Source organism: Ranitomeya variabilis, chromosome 1 (assembly GCF_051348905.1).
Source record: "Ranitomeya variabilis isolate aRanVar5 chromosome 1, aRanVar5.hap1, whole genome shotgun sequence".
In the NCBI taxonomy this organism is placed as follows: Eukaryota; Metazoa; Chordata; class Amphibia; order Anura; family Dendrobatidae; genus Ranitomeya; species Ranitomeya variabilis.
In genome coordinates, this window is record NC_135232.1 from 38,515,899 (window position 1) to 38,541,390 (window position 25,492).

The 25,492-nt window shown below is 50.9% G+C and overlaps 2 protein-coding genes across 7 annotated transcripts in view; both read left to right on the plus strand.

Annotated features, from left to right (window-relative positions):
- POLI (DNA polymerase iota) lies at positions 1 to 17,459 on the plus strand. 6 transcript variants are annotated; one of them, XM_077282322.1, is made up of 10 exons: positions 1 to 107; positions 922 to 989; positions 1,938 to 2,102; positions 3,963 to 4,109; positions 4,689 to 4,925; positions 5,709 to 5,887; positions 7,301 to 7,392; positions 8,474 to 8,607; positions 16,016 to 16,233; positions 16,708 to 17,459. In XM_077282322.1, exons 3-10 carry the CDS (start codon positions 2,006 to 2,008, stop codon positions 17,380 to 17,382), a joined length of 1,779 nt encoding a protein of 592 aa, XP_077138437.1. In that variant the 5' UTR covers positions 1 to 107; positions 922 to 989; positions 1,938 to 2,005; the 3' UTR covers positions 17,383 to 17,459. The 6 variants fall into 6 exon arrangements, with proteins under 6 accessions (XP_077138437.1, XP_077138411.1, XP_077138420.1 ...); XM_077282296.1 differs by having other exon boundaries at positions 26 to 107; positions 922 to 1,032; XM_077282305.1 differs by lacking the exon at positions 1 to 107 and adding an exon at positions 280 to 325 and having other exon boundaries at positions 922 to 1,032.
- A 6,116-nt stretch (positions 17,460 to 23,575) lies between these two features.
- Positions 23,576 to 25,492, plus strand: part of STARD6 (StAR related lipid transfer domain containing 6) — a 41,048-nt gene continuing 39,131 nt past the window's right edge. The window contains exon 1 of the mRNA XM_077282337.1: positions 23,576 to 23,712. The gene's annotated coding sequence lies outside the window, so the exon portion shown is untranslated. The remainder of the gene's footprint in view (positions 23,713 to 25,492) is intronic.

Below are 25,492 nucleotides of genomic sequence, written 5' to 3' on the forward strand. Positions count from 1 at the left end.
TCTGCTGATATCAGTTTCTAATTAGTAACCTCCTATAGCCACCTGCGAGCGCTGACCAGCCAGCGACAGAGGGAAGGCTGCGGTGTCCGACATAATAATATATACCGGTAAGGTGAAAAAAGAACCAGAATCACAGTTTTTTTGGTCACTCCTGGAAAACAAAAAAAATAGTTATTGTTCTCAGATGGAAGAGGAAAATCTAAATCATAAAGTGGAACAGATAAGATCGATGATGATACTAAAATTATAATAGTGAAAGGAATGTGCAGGCGCCATCTCCTGGTATTACTCGGCACTGCGGTTCGCGCCCTCTGGTGGCTGTACGGTGAGTAGCAGGCGGAGGTGACGTCCAGTGTGGCAGGCCTGTCCGGTGCTCGCTGCTCCCGCCGGTTTCCTCGCCTTCAGGCCCCGGGATATTTCTCCCTTGCGGTCTCCGCGGTGAAGGATGGAGTCACCGCGGGAGGAGGAGGATGAGACGGAGTGGCAGAGCCGGGAGGCGGCGGCGGGTGCAGGTAATTATAGCCGGTGTCTGGCGGGTACAGCGCCCCCTGCTGCTCGCACTGGGACCTGCGGATCACACGGGATTCTCGCTGGTTTCCTGGATCCCGTGCACATTGCAGCAGAACCTCAGCTGTGAGGAGTCTTTCCTCTCTGCAGGTGAATGAGGCAGACTGACAAATGCCGCACAGTTCTGTGTTTTGGACACTTTTTGCGACTGGTGCGACTTTTCAAGGTTTACACCGGATAACTGGCCCGAGGTCTCCATTCCCTGACAGGAAGCAGAGGCGCGATTATACTATGGAATCAGACTAGAAAGTTTATGAGAAGTTGTAGAATTTCACTGTCCCCTCCTTAACCCTTAGTGGTGATGACGTCCTATAATTTTGGTATCTTGGATTCTGATTAGTGCTTTTCCTGCAGCCCCCCGGTCCTCGGCTCCGGCCCCCCGGCTGATCGTGCACCTGGACATGGACTGCTTCTACGCTCAGGTAGAAATGATCCGGAACCCGGCGCTGAGGGAGAGGCCTCTGGGTAATTGTCAGGGTTGTCAGCTGGCAGGTGGGGGAGGCGCGCTGTGACTGGCACCGTATGGGGGGCGCGCTGTGACTGGCACCGTATGGGGGGCACATTGTGACTGGCACCGTATGGGGGACGCGCTGTGACTGGCACCGTATGGGAAATGCTGTGACTGGCACCGTGTGGGGGACGCACTGTGACTGGCACCGTATGGGGGACGCGCTGTGACTGGCACCGTATGGGGGGCGCGCTGTGACTGGCACCGTATGGGGGACGCACTGTGACTGGCACCGTATGGGGGACGCACTGTGACTGGCACCGTATGGGGGACGCGCTGTGACTGGCACCATATGGGGGATGCTGTGACTGGCACCGTATGGGGGGCGCGGTGTGACTGGCACCGTATGGGGGGCGCGGTGTGACTGGCACCGTATGGAGGACGCACTGTGATTGGCATCGCATGGGGGGCCCTTTGTGATTGGCATCGCATGGGGGACTCGCTGTGACTGGCACCGTATGGGGGGCGCGCTGTGACTGGCACCGTATGGGGGACGCGCTGTGACTGGCACCGTATGGGGAATGCTGTGACTGGCACCGTATGGGGGATGCAATGTGACTGGCACCGTATGGGGGGCGCACTGTGACTGGCACCGTATGGGGGGCGCGCTGTGACTGGCACCGTATGGGGGGCGCACTGTGACTGGCACCGTATGGGCGATGCTCTGTTCCTTTCAGGGTACGCACCGTGATCCCTGTATGTCGCTGACCACCATAGATCCTGTGATCTGCGGATGTGGTGCCCCTTGTTACCCATAAAGATCAGCGGGTGATCTGGTGGCACATACCCCGGGGGTCCAGGTTCCCTCACAGTTCGTTATCCTCATCCTCATTAACCCTCTGATGTCCGGTTTACGTTGCAGGCGTCCAGCAGAAAAACATCATCGTCACCTGTAACTACGTAGCCAGAGGATTCGGTGTCGGTAAATGTATGTCCGTCCGAGATGCGAAGGAGCGATGTCCGCAGCTCGTGCTGGTCAGCGGCGAGGATCTCACGCACTACAGGGAGATGTCCTACAGGGTCACAGGTGAGCGCAGGGACGGCTCAGGAGTGTGCGGGACAGGTGAGCACAGGGACGGCTCAGGAGTGTGCAGCACAGGTGAGCGCAGGGACGGCTCAGGAGTGTGCGGGACAGGTGAGCGCAGGGACGGCTCAGGAGTGTGCGGCACAGGTGAGCGCAGGGACGGCTCAGGAGTGTGCAGCACAGGTGAGCGCAGGGACGGCTCAGGAGTGTGCGGCACAGGTGAGCGCAGGGACGGCTCAGGAGTGTGCGGCACAGGTGAGCGCAGGGGCGGCTCAGGAGTGTGCGGCACAGGTGAGCGCAGGGACGGCTCAGGAGTGTGCAGCACAGGTGAGCGCAGGGACGGCTCAGGAGTGTGCGGCACAGGTGAGCGCAGGGACGGCTCAGGAGTGTGCGGCACAGGTGAGCGCAGGGGCGGCTCAGGAGTGTGCGGCACAGGTGAGCGCAGGGACGGCTCAGGAGTGTGCGGCACAGGTGAGCGCAGGGACGGCTCAGGAGTGTGCGGCACAGGTGAGCGCAGGGGCGGCTCAGGAGTGTGCGGCACAGGTGAGCGCAGGGACGGCTCAGGAGTGTGCGGCACAGGTGAGCGCAGGGACGGCTCAGGAGTGTGCGGCACAGGTGAGCGCAGGGACGGCTCAGGAGTGTGCGGCACAGGTGAGCGCAGGGACGGCTCAGGAGTGTGCGGCACAGGTGAGCGCAGGGACGGCTCAGGAGTGTGCGGCACAGGTGAGCGCAGGGACGGCTCAGGAGTGTGCGGCACAGGTGAGCGCAGGGACGGCTCAGGAATGTGCGGCATCGGTGAGTGCAGGGACGGCTCATGAGTGTGCGGCACATGTGAGTGCAGGGACGGCTCAGGAGTGTGCGGCGCAGGGACGGCTCAGGAGTGTGCGGCACAGGTGAGCGCAGGGACGGCTCAGGAGTGTGCGGCACAGGTGAGCGCAGGGACGGCTCATGAGTGTGCGGCACAGGTGAGTGCAGGGACGGCTCAGGAGTGTGCGGCACATGTGAGCGCAGGGACGGCTCAGGAGTGTGCGGCACAGGTGAGTGCAGGGACAGCTCATGAGTGTGCGGCACATGTAAGTGCAGGGACGGCTCAGGAGTGTGCGGCACAGGTGAGTGCAGGAGCAGCTCAGGAGTGTGCGGCACAGGTGAGCGCAGGGACGGCTCAGGAGTGTGCGGCACAGGTGAGTGCAGGGACGGCTCAGGAGTGTACGGCACAGGTGAGCGCAGGGCCGGCTCAGGAGTGTGCGGCACAGGTGAGCGCAGGGGCGGCTCAGGAGTGTGCGGCACAGGTGAGTGCAGGGACGGCTCAGGAGTGTGCGGCACAGGTGAGTGCAAGGACGGCTCAGGAGTGTGCGGCACAGGTGAGTGCAGGGACGGCTCAGGAGTGTACGGCACAGGTGAGCGCAGGGGCGGCTCAGGAGTGTGCGGCACAGGTGAGCGCAGGGGCGGCTCAGGAGTGTGCGGCACAGGTGAGCGCAGGGGCGGCTCAGGAGTGTGCGGCACAGGTGAGTGCAGGGACGGCTCAGGAGTGTACGGCACAGGTGAGCGCAGGGGCGGCTCAGGAGTGTGCGGCACAGGTGAGCGCAGGGGCGGCTCAGGAGTGTGCGGCACAGGTGAGTGCAAGGACGGCTCAGGAGTGTGCGGCACAGGTGAGTGCAAGGACGGCTCAGGAGTGTGCGGCACAGGTGAGCGCAGGGGCGGCTCAGGAGTGTGCGGCACAGGTGAGCGCAGGGGCGGCTCTGCAGGGAGTAGATGTATGGCAGTTCTCACTCGGGGGTGAATCCAGTATCCGGCGTCCATCCCTCTGTGTCGGAGATGATGAATGCCGGATTTGGTAATGGCCGACCTTTGCTTTCCTGCCAGATCTGTTGGAGGAGTTCAGTCCGCAGGTGGAGCGGCTCGGCTTCGATGAGAACTTCATTGACATCACAGAACTGGTGGATAAGAGGCTGCGAGACCCCCAGGGGGACAGAGCGATGGAGGCGTCCGGTCACGTGTACAATGACCAAGGTGGGAATAGTTTTATGTCTTCTCGGTCTTATCCAAGTGAATGGGAGCTGTAATACCGGCCACCGCCACCACTAAATGTGGGGCGCTGTGCCTAGTAAGGAGAATACAGCACGTGTTGTGGTGGGTGCCCGGTGTCAGACCCCTATGCTAAGGATCTGTCATCAATAGACCACTTTTAGGAAATTCTTATTTCTTAAATGCATTTCAATAGCTATTGGGTTTCATTAATGATTTTGCCCGTTTGGCTTTGCCAGGTTTTGTTTTCCTACATTCATATCATGTGGTCATAAATGAGCTGAGAGGAGCTCAGAAAAAGACGAATTAAAAACGTATGAAATCCCTTTACCAGACTGTTAGAACGAGCTCGCTGATGGATCCTCAGTTACCTCATTCCGCATCCAGCAACACAAGCGGCCGTCGAAGGCAAACGGTGCAAGATTTGTAATAAAATCCAATTGCAAAAATGATGTTTAGCCCCAAATGCACGTATTTAAATAAAAAAAAAGTCACCAGCTCCTTTTAAATTTCTGAAAAACACATTAAAATGGATTTTTCTTTATTATTATTATTAATTCCTAGTTGTAGACCCCAGTGATTGGACTCACCAGCGTTATATCGTGGGCTCTCGTGTGGCGGCGGACATCCGGGCGGCGGTGCACAGCAGGCTGGGGATGACGGGCTGTGCCGGGGTCGCATCCAATAAGCTGCTCTCCAAACTCGTCTCTGGGACTTACAAGCCGAATCAACAAACCGTTCTCCTTCCCGAGAGCTGCGGCCATTTAATCAGCGGCCTCGATCACGTCCATAAGATTCCAGGTGAGTCCTCTAATACTCTGCCGTCAGTCTCTAGCACAGGCCTTTAAATCTTGCAATCCCGTGGGGGGGGGGCTATTTCCGATCGCCCCTTTAACCGATCGTGGGGTTCTGATGGGTCGCTTCCCGTCGCCGCCATCTTGGTGCTCCCATAAAAGATCAGTATTGTAGTATTGATGTATAATACCCGATCGCAGGTTCCCTATAGAGACTGAAGAATAAAAAAAAAGTTTTAAAAAGTATATAAAAGTTTGTAAAAGTTTGACTCTTTATTTTTCCCTCCCCCCCACCCATCTAAAAATAAAGTGGAAGTGATAAACATATTCGGTTTTGCCGTGTCCAAAAAAGATCAATCTATAAAATTATAACTTTATTTAACCTTTATGATAAATTAAAAAAAAACTTAATTGACGTTTTTTGGTCACTATATTACCCCCAAAAATACAATAAAAAATGATCGAAATGGTGTATGTATCAATATAACAACAGCTCGGCCGGCTTCTGGAAGAAGGAAAAAAATCAATTAAAAACCCAAAAATTATCCGCTCCAGTAAGGAGTTAATTGTTCCAATGTAATGAGGGTAATACATTACTCCTTGGTGATGAGCGCTGTCGCCCTCTGGTGGTGGCTTTCAATGACTACAACCAAAGTTGGGCAGCCATTAAAACTCAGCAGGAAGCGTGCTTATGTCTGCTATGTGATGTCCGCTCTCATGATGAGTGTTGTTATATTCTCCAGGACCGGGCGTTATGTTACTTTAACACCATTGTCTTCATTACATGCAGGAATCGGACATAAAACTGCCCAGCGCCTGGAAGCTTTAGGGTTAAGCAGCGTCACTTCTCTGCAGTCTTGTCCAGTCGCAGTCCTGGAGAAGGAGTTGGGAGCCACGCTTGCTCATCGTATCCAGGCGCTCAGCAGAGGAGAGGACAGTTCACCGGTCACATCATCTGGACCTCCGCAGGTAGAGCAATGTGCTGTCTTGTATGGCTGCATACAGTGTAGCCCCCCAATGTGGCAATGTGAGGGGTGTATTACATACATAATCTGTTTGTGACTGCAAACCCTGCAATCCTGATTTCCCCCCCCCCTCCCCCACGTACCTGGTCCCACATCCATGGTCCTGCGTCCTCCCCTCATTCCTGGTCCTGCGTCCTCCCCTCATTCCTGGTCCTGCGTCCTCCCCTCATTCCTGGTCCGGCGTCCTCCACCCCGCATTCCTGGTCCGGCGTCCTCCACCCCGCATTCCTGGTCCGGCGTCCTCCACCCCGCATTCCTGGTCCGGTGTCCTCCCCGCATTCCTGGTCCGGCGTCCTCCACCCCGCATTCCTGGTCCGGCGTCCTCCACCCCGCATTCCTGGTCCGGTGTCCTCCCTGCATTCCTGGTCCGGCGTCCTCCACCCCGCATTCCTGGTCCGGCGTCCTCCACCCCGCATTCCTGGTCCGGCGTCCTCCACCCCGCATTCCTGGTCCGGTGTCCTCCCTGCATTCCTGGTCCGGCGTCCTCCACCCCGCATTCCTGGTCCGGCGTCCTCCACCCCGCATTCCTGGTCCGGTGTCCTCCCTGCATTCCTGGTCCGGCGTCCTCCCCGCATTCCTGGTCCGGCGTCCTCCACCCCGCATTCCTGGTCCGGCGTCCTCCACCCCACATTCCTGGTCCGGCGTCCTCCACCCCGCATTCCTGGTCCGGCGTCCTCCACCCCGCATTCCTGGTCCGGCGTCCTCCACCCCGCATTCCTGGTCCGGCGTCCTCCACCCCGCATTCCTGGTCCGGCGTCCTCCACCCCGCATTCCTGGTCCGGCGTCCTCCACCCCGCATTCCTGGTCCGGCGTCCTCCACCCCGCATTCCTGGTCCGGCGTCCTCCACCCCGCATTCCTGGTCCGGCGTCCTCCACCCCGCATTCCTGGTCCGGCGTCCTCCACCCCGCATTCCTGGTCCGGCGTCCTCCACCCCGCATTCCTGGTCCGGCGTCCTCCACCCCGCATTCCTGGTCCGGCGTCCTCCACCCCGCATTCCTGGTCCGGCGTCCTCCACCCCGCATTCCTGGTCCGGCGTCCTCCACCCCGCATTCCTGGTCCGGCGTCCTCCACCCCGCATTCCTGGTCCGGCGTCCTCCACCCCGCATTCCTGGTCCGGCGTCCTCCACCCCGCATTCCTGGTCCGGCGTCCTCCCCGCATTCCTGGTCCGGCGTCCTCCACCCCGCATTCCTGGTCCGGCGTCCTCCCCGCGCTCCTGGTCCGGCGTCCTCCCCTCATTCCTGGCCCGGCGTCCACCCCGTGTTCCTGGTCCGGTGTCCTCCCCGCATCCCTGAGGCTTCCGGCTCCATTTTATTTTCGATTTTATAACTTCTGATCTTTTCATTCTTTGTTTTCAGTCCCTTAGTGAAGAAGATTCATTCAAGAAATACTGCTCAGTCTCCGATGTGAGAACGAAGCTAGAAGAACTGCTGCGGCTCTTACTGCACCGGTGAGTGGATGCGTCCGTGACCCCGTCTGCCGGTCACCACGTGCTCACATAATACAGGCCGGACCCCCGGGGGTCTGTAAATAATGGGCCTCATGGGCAGCAGTAAGCTTCTGTTTTGGGAAATAGTGGATGTGACCAGGTGGCCGCTGCTCATCCAGAGGGGGGCGCTCTAATGTGGGGCGTTCTCTAGCAATAGAATATATTATCTATACAGACGGTTGGGCAGATCCCCCTCTTACTGCAGCGGGGGTGGAATAAAGACCCTCTAACCGATCACAGACTCGCAATAATGCTCTGTGGTCTACTTGGTCTATCAGAGCCTCATATCAGCCATCTGGAGGTGGCCTAGTGGGACCCAAAACATTTTTTGATAACATTTTTTTTTTTTAATGATCCACATTGTGAAAGTTGTAAAAAAAACAAATGCAAAAAAATAAATCCAAAATATGTTTTATTTACTTTTTTTTTACTTGCTAATTCGGTGAGGCCCAGACATATGCAACAAGTCTAGAAACAAAGATACAAGTAGAAAAAAGAAGTATTAAAAATATTAAATGACTATTTTATGAAAACATGCGATCGCCGGAGATTAGCAGGAGCTTCTGGGTCCTAACACGCACAGATCAGCTCTGCCGAATTTCCTGCCCCAGTTACAGGGGAAACTGGCAATACTAAAAATGTATTTAAATGGTGATATGCTCCTTCCAGTATTTTATGTGCAAAATAAACAAATAATGAAATTATTTCATTAAAGCAATATAGAAATATCAAGTGGAAGAAAAAAATCCTGACCCTAATCTTTTTACCCCACCCCTGCCCCCCCAAAAAAAAGAAAAATCATCATGTTTCACAATTGAAAAAGTAATTTGTAATAGAAAAAGGGAACAAAATTCAGATTTTAAGATAATAAAATAAAAGTGAAATACAGATAAATGTATGTTTTGTTTTTTTTTACATTTCCTAAGATATTGGCAAAAAAAAAAAAAAAAAATGAAAATGAAACAAAAATTTGGAGCCATGAAAAAAAAAAAAGAGGCACTAATTATTGTATAAATATTCTATTTAACCGTTTCCTTTCCAGACTGTCTGCAGACGGCCGGAGCGCCCACACCCTGCGACTGACCATTCGCCAGTTCTCACCACCCAATAGATATTTCAACCGGGAAAGTCGCCAGTGTCCGATTCCAATGACCGTGGCCCAAAACATGAGCAGCGGTAAGAGACAAATCGCCATTAACCCTCTCATCACTGAGACATCTTTTTTTCCCCCTTTTTTTATGCTTTTATTTATTTTTTTATCCCTTCCTTTTTTCCCCCAAGAGTCGCAGGGATAGATTTCTTGACCACAGATTATAATTATTATTACCATTTTTGCAGAAATTGTAACTAATTTTTCCTTTTTTTTCTGTTTTGTGTCTACAACATGGCTTAATTATATAACCCATTGATATCCCGCATGTAATTTGTGATTTCTCCTACGCCTCGTTGGGGGACACAGGACCATGGGTGTTATGCTGCTGCCACTAGGAGGACACTAAGCAAATACAGAAGGAATAGCTCCTCCCCTGCAGTGTACACCCTCCTGCTGGCTCTCAGCTCCTCCCCTGCAGTGTACACCCTCCTGCTGGCTCTCAGCTCCTCCCCTGCAGTGTACACCCTCCTGCTGGCTCTCGGTTTCCCTGCAGTATACCCCCTCCTGCTGGCTCTCAGCTCCTCCCCTGCAGTATACACCCTCCTGCTGGCTCTCAGCTCCTCCCCTGCAGTGTACACCCTCCTGCTGGCTCTCAGCTCCTCCCCTGCAGTATACACCCTCCTGCTGGCTCTCAGCTCCTCCCCTGCAGTGTACACCCTCCTGCTGGCTCTCAGCTCCTCCCCTGCAGTGTACACCCTCCTGCTGGCTCTCAGCTCCTCCCCTGCAGTGTACACCCTCCTGCTGGCTCTCGGTTTCCCTGCAGTATACCCCCTCCTGCTGGCTCTCAGCTCCTCCCCTGCAGTATACACCCTCCTGCTGGCTCTCAGCTCCTCCCCTGCAGTGTACACCCTCCTGCTGGCTCTCGGCTCCTCCCCTGCAGTATACACCCTCCTGCTGGCTCTCAGCTCCTCCCCTGCAGTATACACCCTCCTGCTGGCTCTCAGCTCCTCCCCTGCAGTATACACCCTCCTGCTGGCTCTCAGCTCCTCCCCTGCAGTATACGCCCCCCTGCTGGCTCTCGGTTTCCCTGCAGTATACACCCTCCTGCTGGCTCTCAGCTCCTCCCCTGCAGTATACACCCTCCTGCTGGCTCTCAGCTCCTCCCCTGCAGTATACACCCTCCTGCTGGCTCTCAGCTCCTCCCCTGCAGTATACACCCTCCTGCTGGCTCTCGGTTTCCCTGCAGTATACACCCTCCTGCTGGCTCTCAGCTCCTCCCCTGCAGTATACACCCTCCTGCTGGCTCTCGGCTCCTCCCCTGCAGTATACACCCTCCTGCTGGCTCTCAGCTCCTCCCCTGCAGTATACACCCTCCTGCTGGCTCTCAGCTCCTCCCCTGCAGTATACACCCTCCTGCTGGCTCTCAGCTCCTCCCCTGCAGTGTACACCCTCCTGCTGGCTCTCGGCTCCTCCCCTGCAGTATACAGCCTCCTGCTGGCTCTCAGCTCCTCCCCTGCAGTATACACCCTCCTGCTGGCTCTCGGCTCCTCCCCTGCAGTGTACACCCTCCTGCTGGCTCTCAGCTCCTCCCCTGCAGTATACACCCTCCTGCTGGCTCTCGGCTCCTCCCCTGCAGTATACACCCTCCTGCTGGCTCTCTGCTCCTCCCCTGCAGTATACACCCTCCTGCTGGCTCTCAGCTCCTCCCCTGCAGTATACACCCTCCTGCTGGCTCTCAGCTCCTCCCCTGCAGTATACACCCTCCTGCTGGCTCTCGGCTCCTCCCCTGCAGTATACACCCTCCTGCTGGCTCTCGGCTCCTCCCCTGCAGTATACAGCCTCCTGCTGGCTCTCAGTGAACCAGTTCTTGCTTAGTGTCTGTAGGAGGCACTTGGGTCTGTTTCAGACCCCACCGTTTTTATTTTAATTTTTGATTTTTTAGTTCTATTTTTTTCCCTTAACGGAGCGAATGGGGGCGACGGATCCTTTCTAGGTTCCCATCTCCCCTAAATCAACAGGCAAGTACGTGGAGCGTCCCTCCCGTATCCTTTCCTGCAACGTTGGATGCCAGCCCTGAGCTCACCTTACGGGCGACGGTTCCTTCGCGTTCCGATCTCCCCCCTCCATAGCAGGCGACCACATGGAGTAGCCCTCCATCTACCTCTCCTGGAGCCAGGTGCATAGCCGGACATATTATGAATGGCGTCCGTGCAGCCCCCCCCTGCATCACCACTGATATAGCGGATGACGTATGGCGGCAGAAGCTCTCCACCCCCTCCCTGACTATGGCGACGGTGGATTGAGCACCGGTCCACCGCATCTACCGTGAGTACACTGCGGGGGCCGAGGCGCTTGGGGGGTCCTGGTCCCCGGGGTATGGGAGGTCCACAGTGCGGCAATTCATTCAGGGAGTGTGGCTTACTAATGGCGCTAATAGCGGTCGCGTCGCTGCAGGCCACAACCGCAGGTTTAAAATGTAGCCCCCGTCTTTTCCCTTTCATACAGGCCAGAGTTTTGGCCACGCCCACCGACAGTTACCTCCGCCCACTCTTTCTGGTGCTTTTCGTTCCCTGAGAGACACTCTCACTTCCTGATCTCGGTGGCCATCTTGGTACACCCACAGGGCTGATGCTGCAGTGCTGCTCCAGCCTTTTCAATCACAGCCTTCAGGACTAGCAATTCCTGTGCATAACTCCCGTGGCATCACACTGCGGACCTCCCCTGGGGACTCAAGCCACAGGACTCCAGAAACGTAGCTTAACCCTTCCCATGTTAGTAAGCGCTCTCCTCAAGGCTATGCTATGCCTCAATCAAAGCCTCACAAAGTCTGGGAAAACCCACACTATGCTTTTTTGTGGGATGTCCCGCTTGTAAGGTGTCACTATCCCACGGTCACAATACTGCATTATGCACAGCTTGTGAACCGGTGACTGCTCAGGAAACACCTGTTACTGATAACGAACCCAGTGAGCTTGGTCCCCCTGAGTGGGCTACCTCCCTTATCCGGTCAGTGGCATCCCTGGCAAAAGCATTAGGCTCGTTCCGAGACCCCTCCTCTAACCAGGGCACTAATATGGACGACGCTTCCGATGGTCAGAACCCCTCGTACTCCAGGGATTGTACCTTGCCAAGGAGCTCTCGCTCTTCCAGGAAAAGGACTCATACCATACCCTCAGACCATCACCGGGATTCGGGTTCTCAGAGCTCCATTTCTCGCTCCCCTTCCATTGGGACTAGTAGAGAACCTGTTTCAGAGGACGATTCTGATACATCCCTAGATCAGGAATTTCATCACGATCAGGAGACTCTCGACTCTCTGAGTCAGTGAATAAGGCTTTGAAGCTTGAGGAGGAACCTTTATCTAAAAAGGATCATGCCGTGTCCTTTGAGGACCAAGCGAACTCAGAGTGTCCGCCACTCTCCCGAATTTAAAGAAACCGTTCATTCTCGCAAGATCCGTCCAGATAAACGATTCACAGGGCAGAAACCCATGGAGTCAAAATATTCCTTTGCCCAGGATCCAAGAAAAGATTGGTTGCAGTCTCCCCCGATCGCGCCTGGTAACTAAATCTGTTTTATCCTCCTTGGAGGGCGCCTCTATTAAATGACCCAAACGATCGTCACTAGCGCGTTCAGCCTTTGAAGCCTCAGTAGCCGCACTTTTCCAATCTTTTGCCGCTACGTGGGTGGCTAAGGCTATAACCCACTGCGCTGAGGTCTTGTCTTCAGCGGTGCTGGATACCAATCTTTCCCAGATAGCCAGAGTTGGAGATTTCGTAGTAACCGCGTCCCTGGATGCCGCTAACTGCGCTTCTCAAGCAGCAGTAAACGCCATCACCATCCAGAGGTCCTTATGGCTCAGGGACTGGCATGTGGATTCTGCTTCCAAAAAGTCATTGACTTATCTACCATATCAGAGTGGTTGCCTTTTTTGGCGAAAAGCTCGACCAATTGATTTCCGACGCCACTGGAGGGGTGAGTAAATTTCTTCCACAACCACAGGCTCGGTCCCGATTTTTTTCTTTACAACTCCAACTGGTCCTCTACTTCCACATCTCCTGGTTCTGGCCGGGCACAACTTGCAGACAGAGGTTTCCAGGCCTCTGATACCCCTTTCCCCTGTTGAAAGGGCAGGCCTAGGCAGTCGGGATCCAGAGGCTCCAGAACGGGCAGATTTTTCACACAATGACTCCCTGTGGTATCCGGGGGACACCCTCAAAGTAGGTGGCAGCCTGCTTTCTTTCAGTGCCGAGTGGCTCTCGGTTGTTCACGACGAGTGGATCCGCAACTTTGTGTTCTCTGGATACAAGATACACTTCTTATCTCATCCTCCCAGGGCAAAAGCTTCAGAGTTCTTCCACGCTATATGCTCTCTGAGTAAAGACGGACTTATTATTCCAGTCCCTCAAAGCGAACGGTTTCAAGGTTTTTATTCAAACCTCTTCATGGTTCCAAAGAAGGACGCTACAGTACGGCCCATACTGGACCTAAAACTGCTGAACACGTTCGTCAGGGTGCGACGGTTCCAGATGGAATCGCTTCGTTCTGTCATCGCCTCCATGGAAAGGCGAGTTCCTGGCGTCTATAGACATCCAGGACGCGTACTTCCACATTTCTATTTTACCTTCCCACTAAAGGTTTCTTCGCTTCGCAGTTCAGGAACAACAGCTCTGCCCTTCGGCCTTGCCATCGCCCCCAGGGTACTCACAAAGGTCATGGCGGCTGCAGTGGCCATACTCCACTCCCGAGGAGTGGTGGTGCTACCGTATCTTGACGATATCCTCCTCAAAGGCCCCTCTTTCCGCCCCTGTAAGGAGGCTGTGAACATCACAACAGATACTCTTTCTCGCCTAGGAAGATAAACTTCAAAAAAATCTTTCCCAGTACCGGCTCAGTGATTTTCCTCTCTAGGAATGATACTGGACTCGTCCCAGGGGTTGGTGCTTCTTCCCCAGGAAAAGATCTCAGCGGGAAGCTTGGAAGCTCTCCCAATCACACATTCACTCTCTGCGTTTCAGTATGAGAGTCCTCGGCAGGATGGTAGCAGCCTTGGAGGCGGTTCCATTTGCCCAAATACACCTCCGTCCCCTACAGCATGCCCTCCTAGCCATTTGGGACAGGAACCCATTCTCCCTAGACCGTCGGTTCCTCCTTCCCCAGCGAGTCAGACAGTTTCTCAGGTGGCGGACATTAAAGTCCTCCCTGAATCAAGGGAAGTCTTTTTTTTTTTTCCATCCAGTACATTGGCTAGTTGTGACAACAGATGCCAGTCTTCTAGGCTGGAGAGCGGTGTTCTTACATCACACTGCTCGGGGCCGCCGGTCACTTCAGGAATCACGCCTTCTGACCAACATCTTAGAAATTCGGGCAATCAGGTTAGCTCTTCTCCAATTCTATCCCTTCCTGGCGGGTCGTCCCATCAGGCAGTCAGACAATGGCACGGCAGTGGCATACATCAACCGACAAGGGGGAACCTACAGCATGGCAGCCATGAACGACATTCTCTGTTGGGCCGAGGAAAACTGCTCAATGATTTCTGCGGTTCACATCCCGGGAGTGGACAATTGGGAGGCAGATTTCCTCAGTCGTCAAGGCCTTGTCTCCGGAGAGTGGTCTCTCCATCCAGAGATTTTCCACCAGATCTGCTGTCGTAGGGGCTCCCCCGACGTGGATCTGATGGCCTCACGCTAAATTCCAAGGTTCCCGACTTCATAGCTTGGTCCCATGATCCAGCAGCAATCAGGGCAGATGCATTCGTACTCCCGTGGCGTCTTTTTCGGCTTCTGTACATATTTCCCCTGCTCCCCTTACTGCCGAGAGCCATCAGGAAGATCAGAGCGGAGGGAGTACCGGTAATCCTGATTGCGTCAGAGTGGCGCGCCGGGCGTGGTACGCGGAACTAGTTCAACTAGTCGCTGATGTTCCCTGGCAATTACCGAATCGCGCAGACCTCCTTTCACAGGGCCCCATTTACCACCAGAACTCCGAGGCCCTGTGATTGACGGCATGGCCGTTGAGTCCTGGGTTCCAGCCCAGGCAGGTTTCTCTCCAGAAGTCATCTCTACCATGATCAGCGCCAGAAAGCCTACGACTATGCGCATTTATCATCACACTTAGAAAACCTTCTTTTCCTGGTGCAACGACCGGGGACGTTCTCCTCTTGAATTTTCCATTCCTTCCATCCTCAAATTTATACAAACGGTTTGGACTTAGGTCTCGCCCTTAGATCTCTCAAGGGGCAGTTTTCAGCCCTATCCGTTCTGTTCCAACGCAGGATTGCTAACATTATAAGTCAAGACGTTCATTCAGGGAGTCTCCCATAGGGTGCTGCCCTATACGATGCCGTTGGAACCATGGGACCTTAATCTGGTCTTCGGAATCTTGGAAGAAGCTCCTTTCAAACCTCTACAGGAGGTTTCCCTGTCTTTTCTTTCAAGGAAGTGTGCCTTCCTGGTTGCAGTCACATCCATTAGACGGGTCTCAGAGCTGGCGGCTCTGTCTTGTCAAGTTTCCGTTCCTGAATTTTCATCTGGATAAGGTGGTTTTGAGAACATCCCCGTCCTTTTTGCCAAAGGTTGTCTCATCCTTTCATCTCAATCAGGAGATTGTCTTACCGTCTCTCTGTCCAGCACCAGTACATCGCATCGAGAAGGCCCTTCACACACTGGATTTAGTGAGAGCTCTCGAGATACGTTTCGCGGACAGCGTCCTTCCGCAGGTTGGATGCCCTGTTTGTGCTCCAGGAAGGGCCAAGGAAGGGGTTTCTTGCTCCCAAGGCGACAATAGCAAAACGGATTCGTTCAGCTATTCAGGAGTCCTACTGAGTCAGAGGTCATTCTGTCCCAGCAGGGATTAAGGCTCATTCCACTCGGTCAGTGAGTGCGTCTTGGACCATCCGGCACCAAGCTTCGGGAGCACAAGTTTGCAGAGCTGCGACCTGGTCCAGTCTGCATACGTTTACAAAACATTGCCATATTCATTTTCAGGCCTCGGCAGATGTGACAGTCAGCAGACGAATTTTTTCAAGCAGCTGTGTCGCACCTGTAACCTGTGGGTACAAGGAGCAATTATAGTTGATTGTTCCCCACCCAGGGACTGCTTTAGGACGTCCCATGGTCCTGTGTCCCCAATGAGGCGTAGGAGAAATAGGGATTTTTGTGTACTCACCGTAAAATCCTTTTCTCCAAGCCAATCTTTGGGGGACACAGCACCCACCCTGTTAGCCTAACGGCTTTGGTTTTCTGTGTTGCCTTGGTTTTGACATAGTTCATCCTGGCTAAATGTTAAGCTCCTACTGCTTTGTTACCGAACTGGTTCACTTGGAGCCAGCAGGAGGGTGTATACTGCAGGGGAGGAGCTATTCTTTCTGTATTACTTAGTGTCCTCCTAGTGGCAGCAGCATAACACCCATGGTCCCGTGTCCCCCAATGATTGGCTCGGAGAAAAGGATTTTACGGTGAGTACACAAAAATCCCTAAATTTCTTCTTCAGGATTGGACTGTGCCGCTGTTGTCCCCACACTGATGGAGCTGCTCATGAAACTCTTTGAGAAGATGATTGACGCCAAGTCCTCCTTCCACCTCACTTTGCTGAACGTCTGCTTTTCCAATCTCAAGGCTGTTAGGTCCTCGACGTCCTCAAGATGCTCAATCGGATTTTACCTGACTCAGAAGAAGTCATTGATGGAAGACGATTGTAATGTCAGCCAGGTAAGAGATGGAGAGGTGACAAATCCTCTATATACAGCACCGCACGGGGCACATCCTCTATATACTACACCACATGGGACACATCCTCTATATACTACACCACACTGGACACATCCTCTATATACTGCACCACACGGGACACATCCTCTATATACTGCACCACACGGGGCACATCCTCTATATACTACACCACACGGGTCACATCCTCTATATACTGCACCACACGGGGCACATCCTCTATATACTACACCACACGGGACACATCCTCTATATACTGCACCACACGGGACACAGCCACTATATACTACACCACACGGGACACATCCCCTATATACTACACCACACGGGACACAGCCTCTATATACTACACCACACGGGACACATCCTCTATATACTACACCACACAGGACACATCCTCTATATACCACACCACACAGTTAAGTGAAATCATATATATATATATTTCTTTTTCAGTTTCCAGCACCTGGTACAACATCTGATCCTGTGTCTTGTGGAAATCCAATTCCTTCTCCCATTCCTACGGCGATGGATGAGTCTTCACTGTCTCTACCTGAAGACATAGACATGGATGTATTCAGTCAACTCCCTGAGGACATTAAGAAAGAGATTATCCAGAGTCCACGTACAAGAAGTATTCAGAGGAGCCGACCAGCGACAGCCCCCTGGGGGATACAAAAGTTCTTTAATGGAGGAAATACGGGGAATCGCCTCGTTCCTTCAGGAGACAAGGGTCCTTCTCCGCGCACGGTGCCGTCCCTGCTGAAGAAGACTTTAGGAGAAGACTCTGTAGATACCAGCAGTGCCCCCGGCTCGGTCATGGCTTCTTCTCCTAGATCTGACTCTGATTGTCCCCACGGGTCAGAACCAGACGTTGGGGTTTCCTTGGATTGTACAGAACCTGGGGATGTCGGCGTCATGACGCCGCTTCCTAAAAACATTGATGTGAATGTGTTTTCACAGCTGCCGTCCGAGCTTCAGAGAGAACTTATGAGCGATTGGAAGGAGCAAAAACTCACTCCCAAAATCCAGGTCAAGAAGTCTCAAGACAAAGCGAAGACCCCAAAAGGTCAAAGGCCGAGCTCCACGTCCCGTCCCAACAACCTGCTGAAGTATTTCAAGCCGAGTTAGATATTATAACCTGTTTATAGCTGTAAATGATGTTTATATGGTGAGGAACGGTCGTTATAAAGGTTTTCATAGAAGAAGGCTGAGTTTCCAATTACTTTGATTTCATGTGGTTGGATTTTCAAGGGGAGATATGCTCTTGGGTAATACCCTAAAATTATCAGACCTCATATATTATTTCATAATGTGTGTTTATACGGGTTAGCGCTGCGTACAGACCCGAAAAAGTCCTGCTTATCTTTTCAGTCATAAAGTCTCGATGACGTCGGCCACCAGTAGGGGGCGCTCAGCTACAGGGACTTTTTTTATACTGAAAACTGTTAAAATCAGTGTGCTCCCCCTAGTGGTGGCCTCAGAACTGCAATATGACTACTGAGGGGGTGCACAACCTGAGGTCTGATGGCCACGTGCCCTGCAATGTCATTCCCTGTGGCCTACAGCACCAATCTATTTGGGAATAGTTTCTTTTCAGTTTTCCAAAGTGGACGTGATGGTTCCATATGATTGTGGCTCTTTTCATCTTACATTATGAGGGACATCAATCGTTTTCCATAACTTTCATAGATTAAAAATCAAGCTGCCTTTACTAAGTCCAAGATGGTGAAGTGAGAAAAATATAGATTATCAAATAACAAATAATTTGGCATGTGCATATGTATTCACCTCTTTGAGATGAAGCCCCTAAAAATTTCTAGTGCAAGCAGTTACCTTCATAAGTCCCATATTTGGTGACAGGACGTCCCCCTGTGTGCAATCTAAGTGTCACATGTCTGTTAGTATATACACGTTACCTTTTCTGTAAGGCCACAGAGGCTGCAACACCATTAACAAGAGGCACCGCTAACCAAACAACACCATGAAGACCAAGGAGATCTCCAAACACCGCCATAAAGACTAAGGAGATCTCTCAACGCCGCTATGAAGACCAAGGAGATCTCACAACACCACCATGAAGACCAAGGAGATCTCCAAACAACACCGTGAAGACCAAGGAGATCTCCCAACACCACCATGAAGACCAAGGAGATCTCCTAACACCACCATGAAGGCCAAAGATATCTCCTAACACCGCCATGAAGACCAAGGAGATCTCCTAACACCACCATGAAGGCCAAAGATATCTCCTAACACCACCATGAAGACCAAGGAGATCTCCTAACACCGTCATGAAGACCAAAAAGATCTCCAAACATCATGAAGACGAAGGAGATCTACCAACACCACCATGAAGACCAAGGAGATCTCCCAACACCGCCATGAAGATCAAGGAGATCTCCAAACAACACCATGAAGACCAAGGAGATCTCCCAACACCGCCATGAAGATCAAGGAGATCTCCAAACAACACCATGAAGACCAAGGAGATCTCCCAACACCACCATGAAGACCAAGGAGATCTCCCAACACCGCCATGAAGGCCAAGGAGATCTCCCAACACCGCCATGAAGATCAAGGAGAATCCCAAACAACACCATGAAGACCAAGGAGATCTCCCAACACCACCATGAAGACCAAGGAGATCTCCAGACAAGTCAGGGACAAAGTTGTTGAGAAGTACGGTACAAGTCAGGGTTGAAAAAAAAAAAAAAAAAATCCCAATCTCTGATGATCCCCCGGAGCACCATCAAATCCACTATCATCAAATCATGGAAAGAACATGGAACCACAATAACCTGCCAAGAGAGGGCCGCCCAACAAAACTCTCAGCCCGAGCAAGGAGGGTGTTAATCAGAGAAGGCAGCACAGAGACCAAAGGTAATCCTGAAGAGTTCCCAAGCAGAGACTGGAGTATCTGTCTATACGATCACAATAAGCCGCACACTTCATAGAGGTGGTCTTTATGGAAGAGTGGGCAGAAAAAAGCCTTTACTTACACACACAAATTGTATGGCTTGTTTTGAGTTTTCCAAAAGACATGCGGGAGACTCCCCAAATATATGGAGGAAGGTGCTGTGGTCAGATGAGACCAAAATGTAACTTTTTGGCCATCAAGGTAAATGCTATGTCTGCTGCCAAACAAACACAGCTCATCACTCCAAGAACACCATGCCTACAGTGAAACGTGGTGGCAGCATCATACTGTAGGGATGTTTTTTGGCAGCAGGGACAGGGAAAATGGTCTGAGTTGAGGGGAAGATGGATGGTGTGAAATACAGGGATAATCTTGAGCAAAACTTGTTTCAATCTCTCTGTGATTTGTGACTGAGACGAAGGTTCTTCTTCCAACAAGACAATGACCCAAAGCAAACTGCTAAAGCAACACTCCAGTGGTTTAAGGGGAAACGTGTAAATGTGTTGGAGTGGCCTAGTCACAGCCCAGACCTTATTCCAGTGGAGAATCTCTGGTCAGGCTTGAAGATTGCTGTACACCAGAGGAAACCATCTAACCTGAAGGAGCTGGAGCAGTTTTACCTTGAGGAATGGGCAAAAATCCCAGTGACAAGATGTGGAAAGCTCATGGAGACTTATCCAAAGAAACTTGTAGCCGTAATTGCTTGCAAAGGAGGCTCTACAAAGTACTGACTTTAGGGGGTGAATAGTTATGCACACTGAATTTTTCAGTTATTTTGTCCAATTTGTTGTTTGTTTCACAATAAAAAGAAAACAAAATGTTCACAGTTGTCGGCATGGTCTTTACATGAACAGATGGAAACCCTAAAAAAAAACTGAAATTCCAGGTTGTGAGGTACGAAAACATGACAAAATGCCAAGGTGGGTAGGGCGAGACTAATGTAATCTCATCCTCCGTGTTTTAATCTATTCCAGCATTTTCTAAGAAATGCTTTTTCAAATATTGTAAAGAAGTGTTGGGTGGACCCTCGCCGTGGCTGAGCACCTTCCCACCTACTGGTTAGACCCCGCCTTCCTCCATGATTGACAGTGCTTCCTTTACAGGAGCAGCACAGTCTTTATTGAAATCTCGCACATGATGCTCTGGCCATCTTATATTACAGCTCGCACACGGTTTGAGGAGCACTGGGAAAAAGTCACAACAGGAATTTGTACCTCAATGATTCTGACATGTCTGACTGAGCGGATCGATTATCGTGCGTGTGTGACCATAATGGCCATTGTTTGACTTGTCTTCCCCTCTGCAGGCTCTATTTCTCTCTGAGCTTGTTGGTGGAAACTAGCTGCTATCATATCACAGCAAACGCAGACATGGGGATTCATGCTCTCCTGTCTCTATGGTCAGAAAATGCAGTAACTTGGCATTATGTAACAGTACTGAACTGTGTAGCTGTGAATACAGCTTTGGGTGAAAGAAAACACTGGAAAGCAGCAGTCTGTGTATCTCCCACTCTTTTCCATAAGCTTCAAAAGGCAGCTGAATTTTGATACCTCAGTGAGCTTGTCTGTCTAGTAGAAGTACTGAGCTGTATAGCTGTTAATTCAGCTCTGAGTGAAAGAAAACACTTACTGGAAAGCTACAGCAGTCGGTGTGTTCTTTCACCCAGAGCTGAATTCACAGCTATACAGATCAGTACTGCAAGTAGACAAGCTCGCTGGAGAAGGGAAGGAGATACAGACTGCTTTCACTCAGAACTGAATTCACAGCTATACAGCTCAGTACTGCTAGTAGACAGGCTCACTGGGGAAGAATGGAAGATACAGACTTCTGCTTTCCAGTAAGTGTTTTGTTTCACTCAGAAATCACAGCAATACAGCTCTGTACTGCTAGTAGACAGACAAGCTCACTGAGGTATCCGATTACAGCTGCCTTTTTGAAGCCTATGTAGAAGAATGGGAGATACGCAGAGTGCTGCTGCTTTCCAACTTCATCATAACTAGTGACTTTCTGACCACCGGGATCTCTGCTTGTCCTGAGAATTGCTATGTTCTGTTGTGGGTGGAAAGGATATAAAAAAAACCCAAAACCTTTAGTTAGTAACCGTTGTGTTAATTAGTATTTCATAAATCAATAGTGCACGTGAAAATAAGAAATTTTGTAATATATCTTATCTGAGAAATCAGCTTCTTTCTCCTCCTGGACTGAGCTTTCATTCTCAAAATTCTCAATTCAAGGGAAAAAAAGTGTTTTTCGGTGAATACAGACGTTCCCGTTACTGAAATAGAATGTGACAGTTGGTGCTCATAAAGTTCTATGGAGGAGCTGTAGGCGGACACAGACATTTTACTGCAAGTTCCATACAACTTTACGAGCACCAACTGTCCTCTTTCTCGGTAATGGGAAAGTTTGTATTCATTGAAGACATATTTTACCTGTAAATTGAGAATGTTGACAAAGATCAGTCCAGGAGGAGATATAAGCAGATTTCTCTGATAAGATATATTAAAAAGTTTTTATTTTCATGGGCTGTACTGATTTACAAAATAAGAATATGTCACTGGGTTTTACTGCTTAATCTGAGAGCGTGATAATATGGGGCACCAGAGCCCGATTCCATGAATGTGGCACTTATTAAGCTATGTGATGTAGTTTCAATACAATCAGTGTTTTATCAGCAGGAGATTATCAGTGCAGGACTAGGTCTCACGTGCAGACCAGTCCAGCTAATCTGTGTATGACAGCTTGCAGTTTTGCTCAGGAACACCCATATCTAGGGAATCTCTGGCCATATAATTATTCACTTTTTTGTATTTTATCTTGTTATATGGCTCTATCATATCTGTTAGTCACCCTTTTTGTAGTCTAATATACAGTATTTCTGTCCCTTTACAAATACAATCATTGTTTTCCAGCTCATAATAACCATAATAAGATGAGTACAGAGACTACAGAACAGGAGAAAGACTTGGGTGTTCTGGTTACAAGTAAGCTGAGCAGCAGTGCTCAATGTCAAGCAGCAGCTGCAAAAGCAAACAAGATTTTAGGGTGTATAAAAAGAGAGAGAAAATCATGATTCCAATGTAATAAATGACTTGTGAAGTCACAGCTTGAGTATGGGATCCAGTAGGACTTTGTTTTGCTTAGAAAAATGAGATTTTAATTATATGTATCAATACATGTGGGTTTAATACAGAGGATCGGCACGTGACTGATTCCTTCCAAGGACCTTACAAAGGACAGGACCAGCGGGCACCCATTACATGCGGAGGAAAGGCGATTCTGGCAGCGAAATAGGAAAGGGTTCTTTACAGTTAGAGCAGTCAGAATAGGAAAGGGTTCTTTACTGTTAGAGCAGTAGGAATAGGAAAGGGTTCTTTACTGTTAGAGCAGTAGGAATAGGAAAGGGTTCTTTACAGTTAGAGCAGTCAGAATAGGAAAGGGTTCCTACAGTTAGAGCAGTCAGAATAGGAAAGTGTTCTTTACTGTTAGAGCAGTAGGAATAGGAAAGGGTTCTTTACAGTTAGAGCAGTAGGAATAGGAAAGGGTTCTTTACAGTTAGAGCAGTCAGAATAGGAAAGGGTTCTTTTCAGTTAGAGCAGTAGGAATAGGAAATTGTTCTTTACAGTTAGAGCAGTAAGAATAGGAAAGGGTTCTTTACAGTTAGAGCAGTAAGAATAGGAAAGTTTTTTTTACAGTTAGAGCAGTAGTAATAGGAAATTGTTCTTTACAGTTAGAGCAGTAGGAATAGGAAAGGGTTCTTTACAGTTAGAGCAGTAAGAATATGAAAGGTTCTTTACAGTTAGAGCAGTCAGAATAGGAAAGGGTTCTTTAGTTAGAGCAGTCAGAATTGGAAAAGGTTCTTTACAGTTAGAGCAGTCAGAATAGGAAAGGGTTCTTTACAGTTAGAGCAGTAGGAATAGGAAAAGGTTCTTTACAGTTAGAGCAGTCAGAATAGGAAAGGGTTCTTTACAGTTAGAGCAGTAGGAATAGGAAAAGGTTCTTTACAGTTAGAGCAGTCAGAATAGAAAAGGTTCTTTACAGTTAGAGCAGTCAGAATAGGAAAAGGTTCTTTACAGTTAGAGCAGTAAGAATAGGAAAAGGTTCTTTACAGTTAGAGCAGTCGGAATAGGAAAAGGTTCTTTACAGTTAGAGCAGCTAGACTGCGGAATACTTGACCACAAGAGGAAGTAATGGCAGATACTATATCAGCTTTTATAAAAGGGCCGGATGCTTGTTATAAATAATCTAGAGATAGAGAATGTAGAACAGGTGGAGAAAGGTTCGACTCGATGGACCTATTTCTTTTTTTTTTTCAACCTATGTAATATTTATGCCCTTAAGCAACATGGCCGTCTCCAGCTTCATAGGTATGAGTCACATGACACAAGGTGGGAGGGGGTACGGCTTCTTTCAGCATTGCATTGGACACGTCTCTTGCAGGGTTATTATGTCATCGGTGGATAAGGGCAAGATCAAAGTACAGAGGAGAAGGAGGCGACTCTCTGATGCCGCAGCTTCTCCTGCAGCTTCCTGACACTGGGGTAAGACTTGTCCGGGTGCCAGGGAATTCCAGGCTGCCAAGATTGTGGCTCTTGTGTGTCAGCCGGCAGCGATCACCGTGTCCATTGTGGACTGGTAACATCACAGATCCTGGAATCACTGGACTCCTCACTCATTCTTAGAGAAGTCCAAGATTCAGATGATCCTACCGCAGTCAGTGACAGTAATTGCCGGCTTGGTCCTACAGAAAAAGAATGTATGGGAAGTGCAGAAGTATTTTATTTAAGCTGTCATCTAATAATCCAGAGAGATTCCTTATCCTGCACTTATCTGCAGATCTGCCTGATCCAAAGCGCTGAGCAGAGAGAAGCGATTACCAGGTTTCTCTGATTAAAAGGGTTTTCTAGCTTTAAGGATAACACTGATTATCTGGTGATGGTTCCTGTCGCAGGTCGGAGAGATCAGCCAGTTATTCAAGGTGATATGGATCAGAGCCTCTGTATTTGGTAGGTCCTGTGGGGTATTTCTGGTATACGGCAAGTCTTGTGCGGTGTTCCCGGTATACGGCAGGTCTGGTGGGGTGTTCCCAGTATACGGCAGGTCTTGTGGGGTGTTCCCGGTATACGACAGATCTTGTGGAGGTGTTCCCGGGATGCACCAGGTCTTGTGGGGTGTTCCCGGTATACGGCAGATCTTGAGGGGTGTTCCAATATACAGTAGCTCTTGTGGGTTTTTCCCGGTATATGGCAGGTCTTGTGGGGTGTTCCCGGTATACAGTAGGTCTTGTGGGTGTTCCCAGTATACGGCAGGTCTTGTGTGGTGTTCCCGGTATACCGTAGGTCTTGTGGGGTGTTCCCGGTATACAGTAGGTCTTGTGGGTGTTCCCAGTATACGGCAGGTCTTGTGTGGTGTTCCCGGTATACGGCAGGTCTTGTGGGGTGTTCCCGGTATACGGCAGGTCTGGTGGGGTGTTCCCAGTATATGACAGGTCTTGTGGGTTTTTCCCGGTATATGACAGGTCTTGTGGGGTGTTCCCGGTATACAGTAGGTCTTAGTAGGTCTTGTGGGATGTTCCCGGTATATGACAGGTCTTGTGGGGTGTTCCCGGTATACAGTAGGTCTTGTGGGTTTTTCCCGGTATACGACAGGTCTTGTGGGGTGTTCCCGGTATACGGCAGATCTTGTGGGGTGTTCCCGGTTTACGGCAGCTCTTGTGTGGTGTTCCCGGTATACAGTAGGTCTTGTGGGTTTTTCCCGGTATACGACAGATCTTGTGGGGTGTTCCCGGTATACGGCAGATCTTGTGGGGTGTTCCAGTATACAGTAGCTCTTATGGGTTTTTCCCGGTATATGGCAGGTCTTGTGGGGTGTTCCCGGTATACAGTAGGTCTTGTGGGTGTTCCCGGTATACGGCAGGTCTTGTGGGGTGTTCCCGGTATACGACAGATCTTGTGGAGGTGTTCCCGGGATGCACCAGGTCTTGTGGGGTGTTCCCGGTAGACGGCAGATCTTGTGGGGTGTTCCAGTATACAGTAGCTCTTGTGGGTTTTTCCCGGTATATGGCAGGTCTTGTGGGGTGTTCCCGGTATACAGTAGGTCTTGTGGGTGTTCCCAGTATACGGCAGGTCTTGTGGGGTGTTCCCGGTATACCGTAGGTATTGTGGGGTGTTCCCGGTATACAGTAGGTCTTGTGGGTGTTCCCAGTATACGGCAGGTCTTGTGTGGTGTTCCTGGTATATGGCAGGTCTTGTGGGGTGTTCCCGGTATACGGCAGGTCTTGTGGGGTGTTCCCGGTATACGGCAGGTCTGGTGGGGTGTTCC

Coding starts and splice junctions, on each gene's coding strand:
- POLI (XM_077282278.1), top strand. CDS start 471: ATGAGACGGAGTGGCAGAGCCGGGAGGCGGCGGCGGGTGCAGGTAATT. Junction 4,110..4,688: donor TCACGTGTACAATGACCAAG/GTGGGAATAGTT, acceptor ATTAATTCCTAG/TTGTAGACCCCAGTGATTGG. Junction 7,393..8,473: donor CTGCGGCTCTTACTGCACCG/GTGAGTGGATGC, acceptor TTTCCTTTCCAG/ACTGTCTGCAGACGGCCGGA.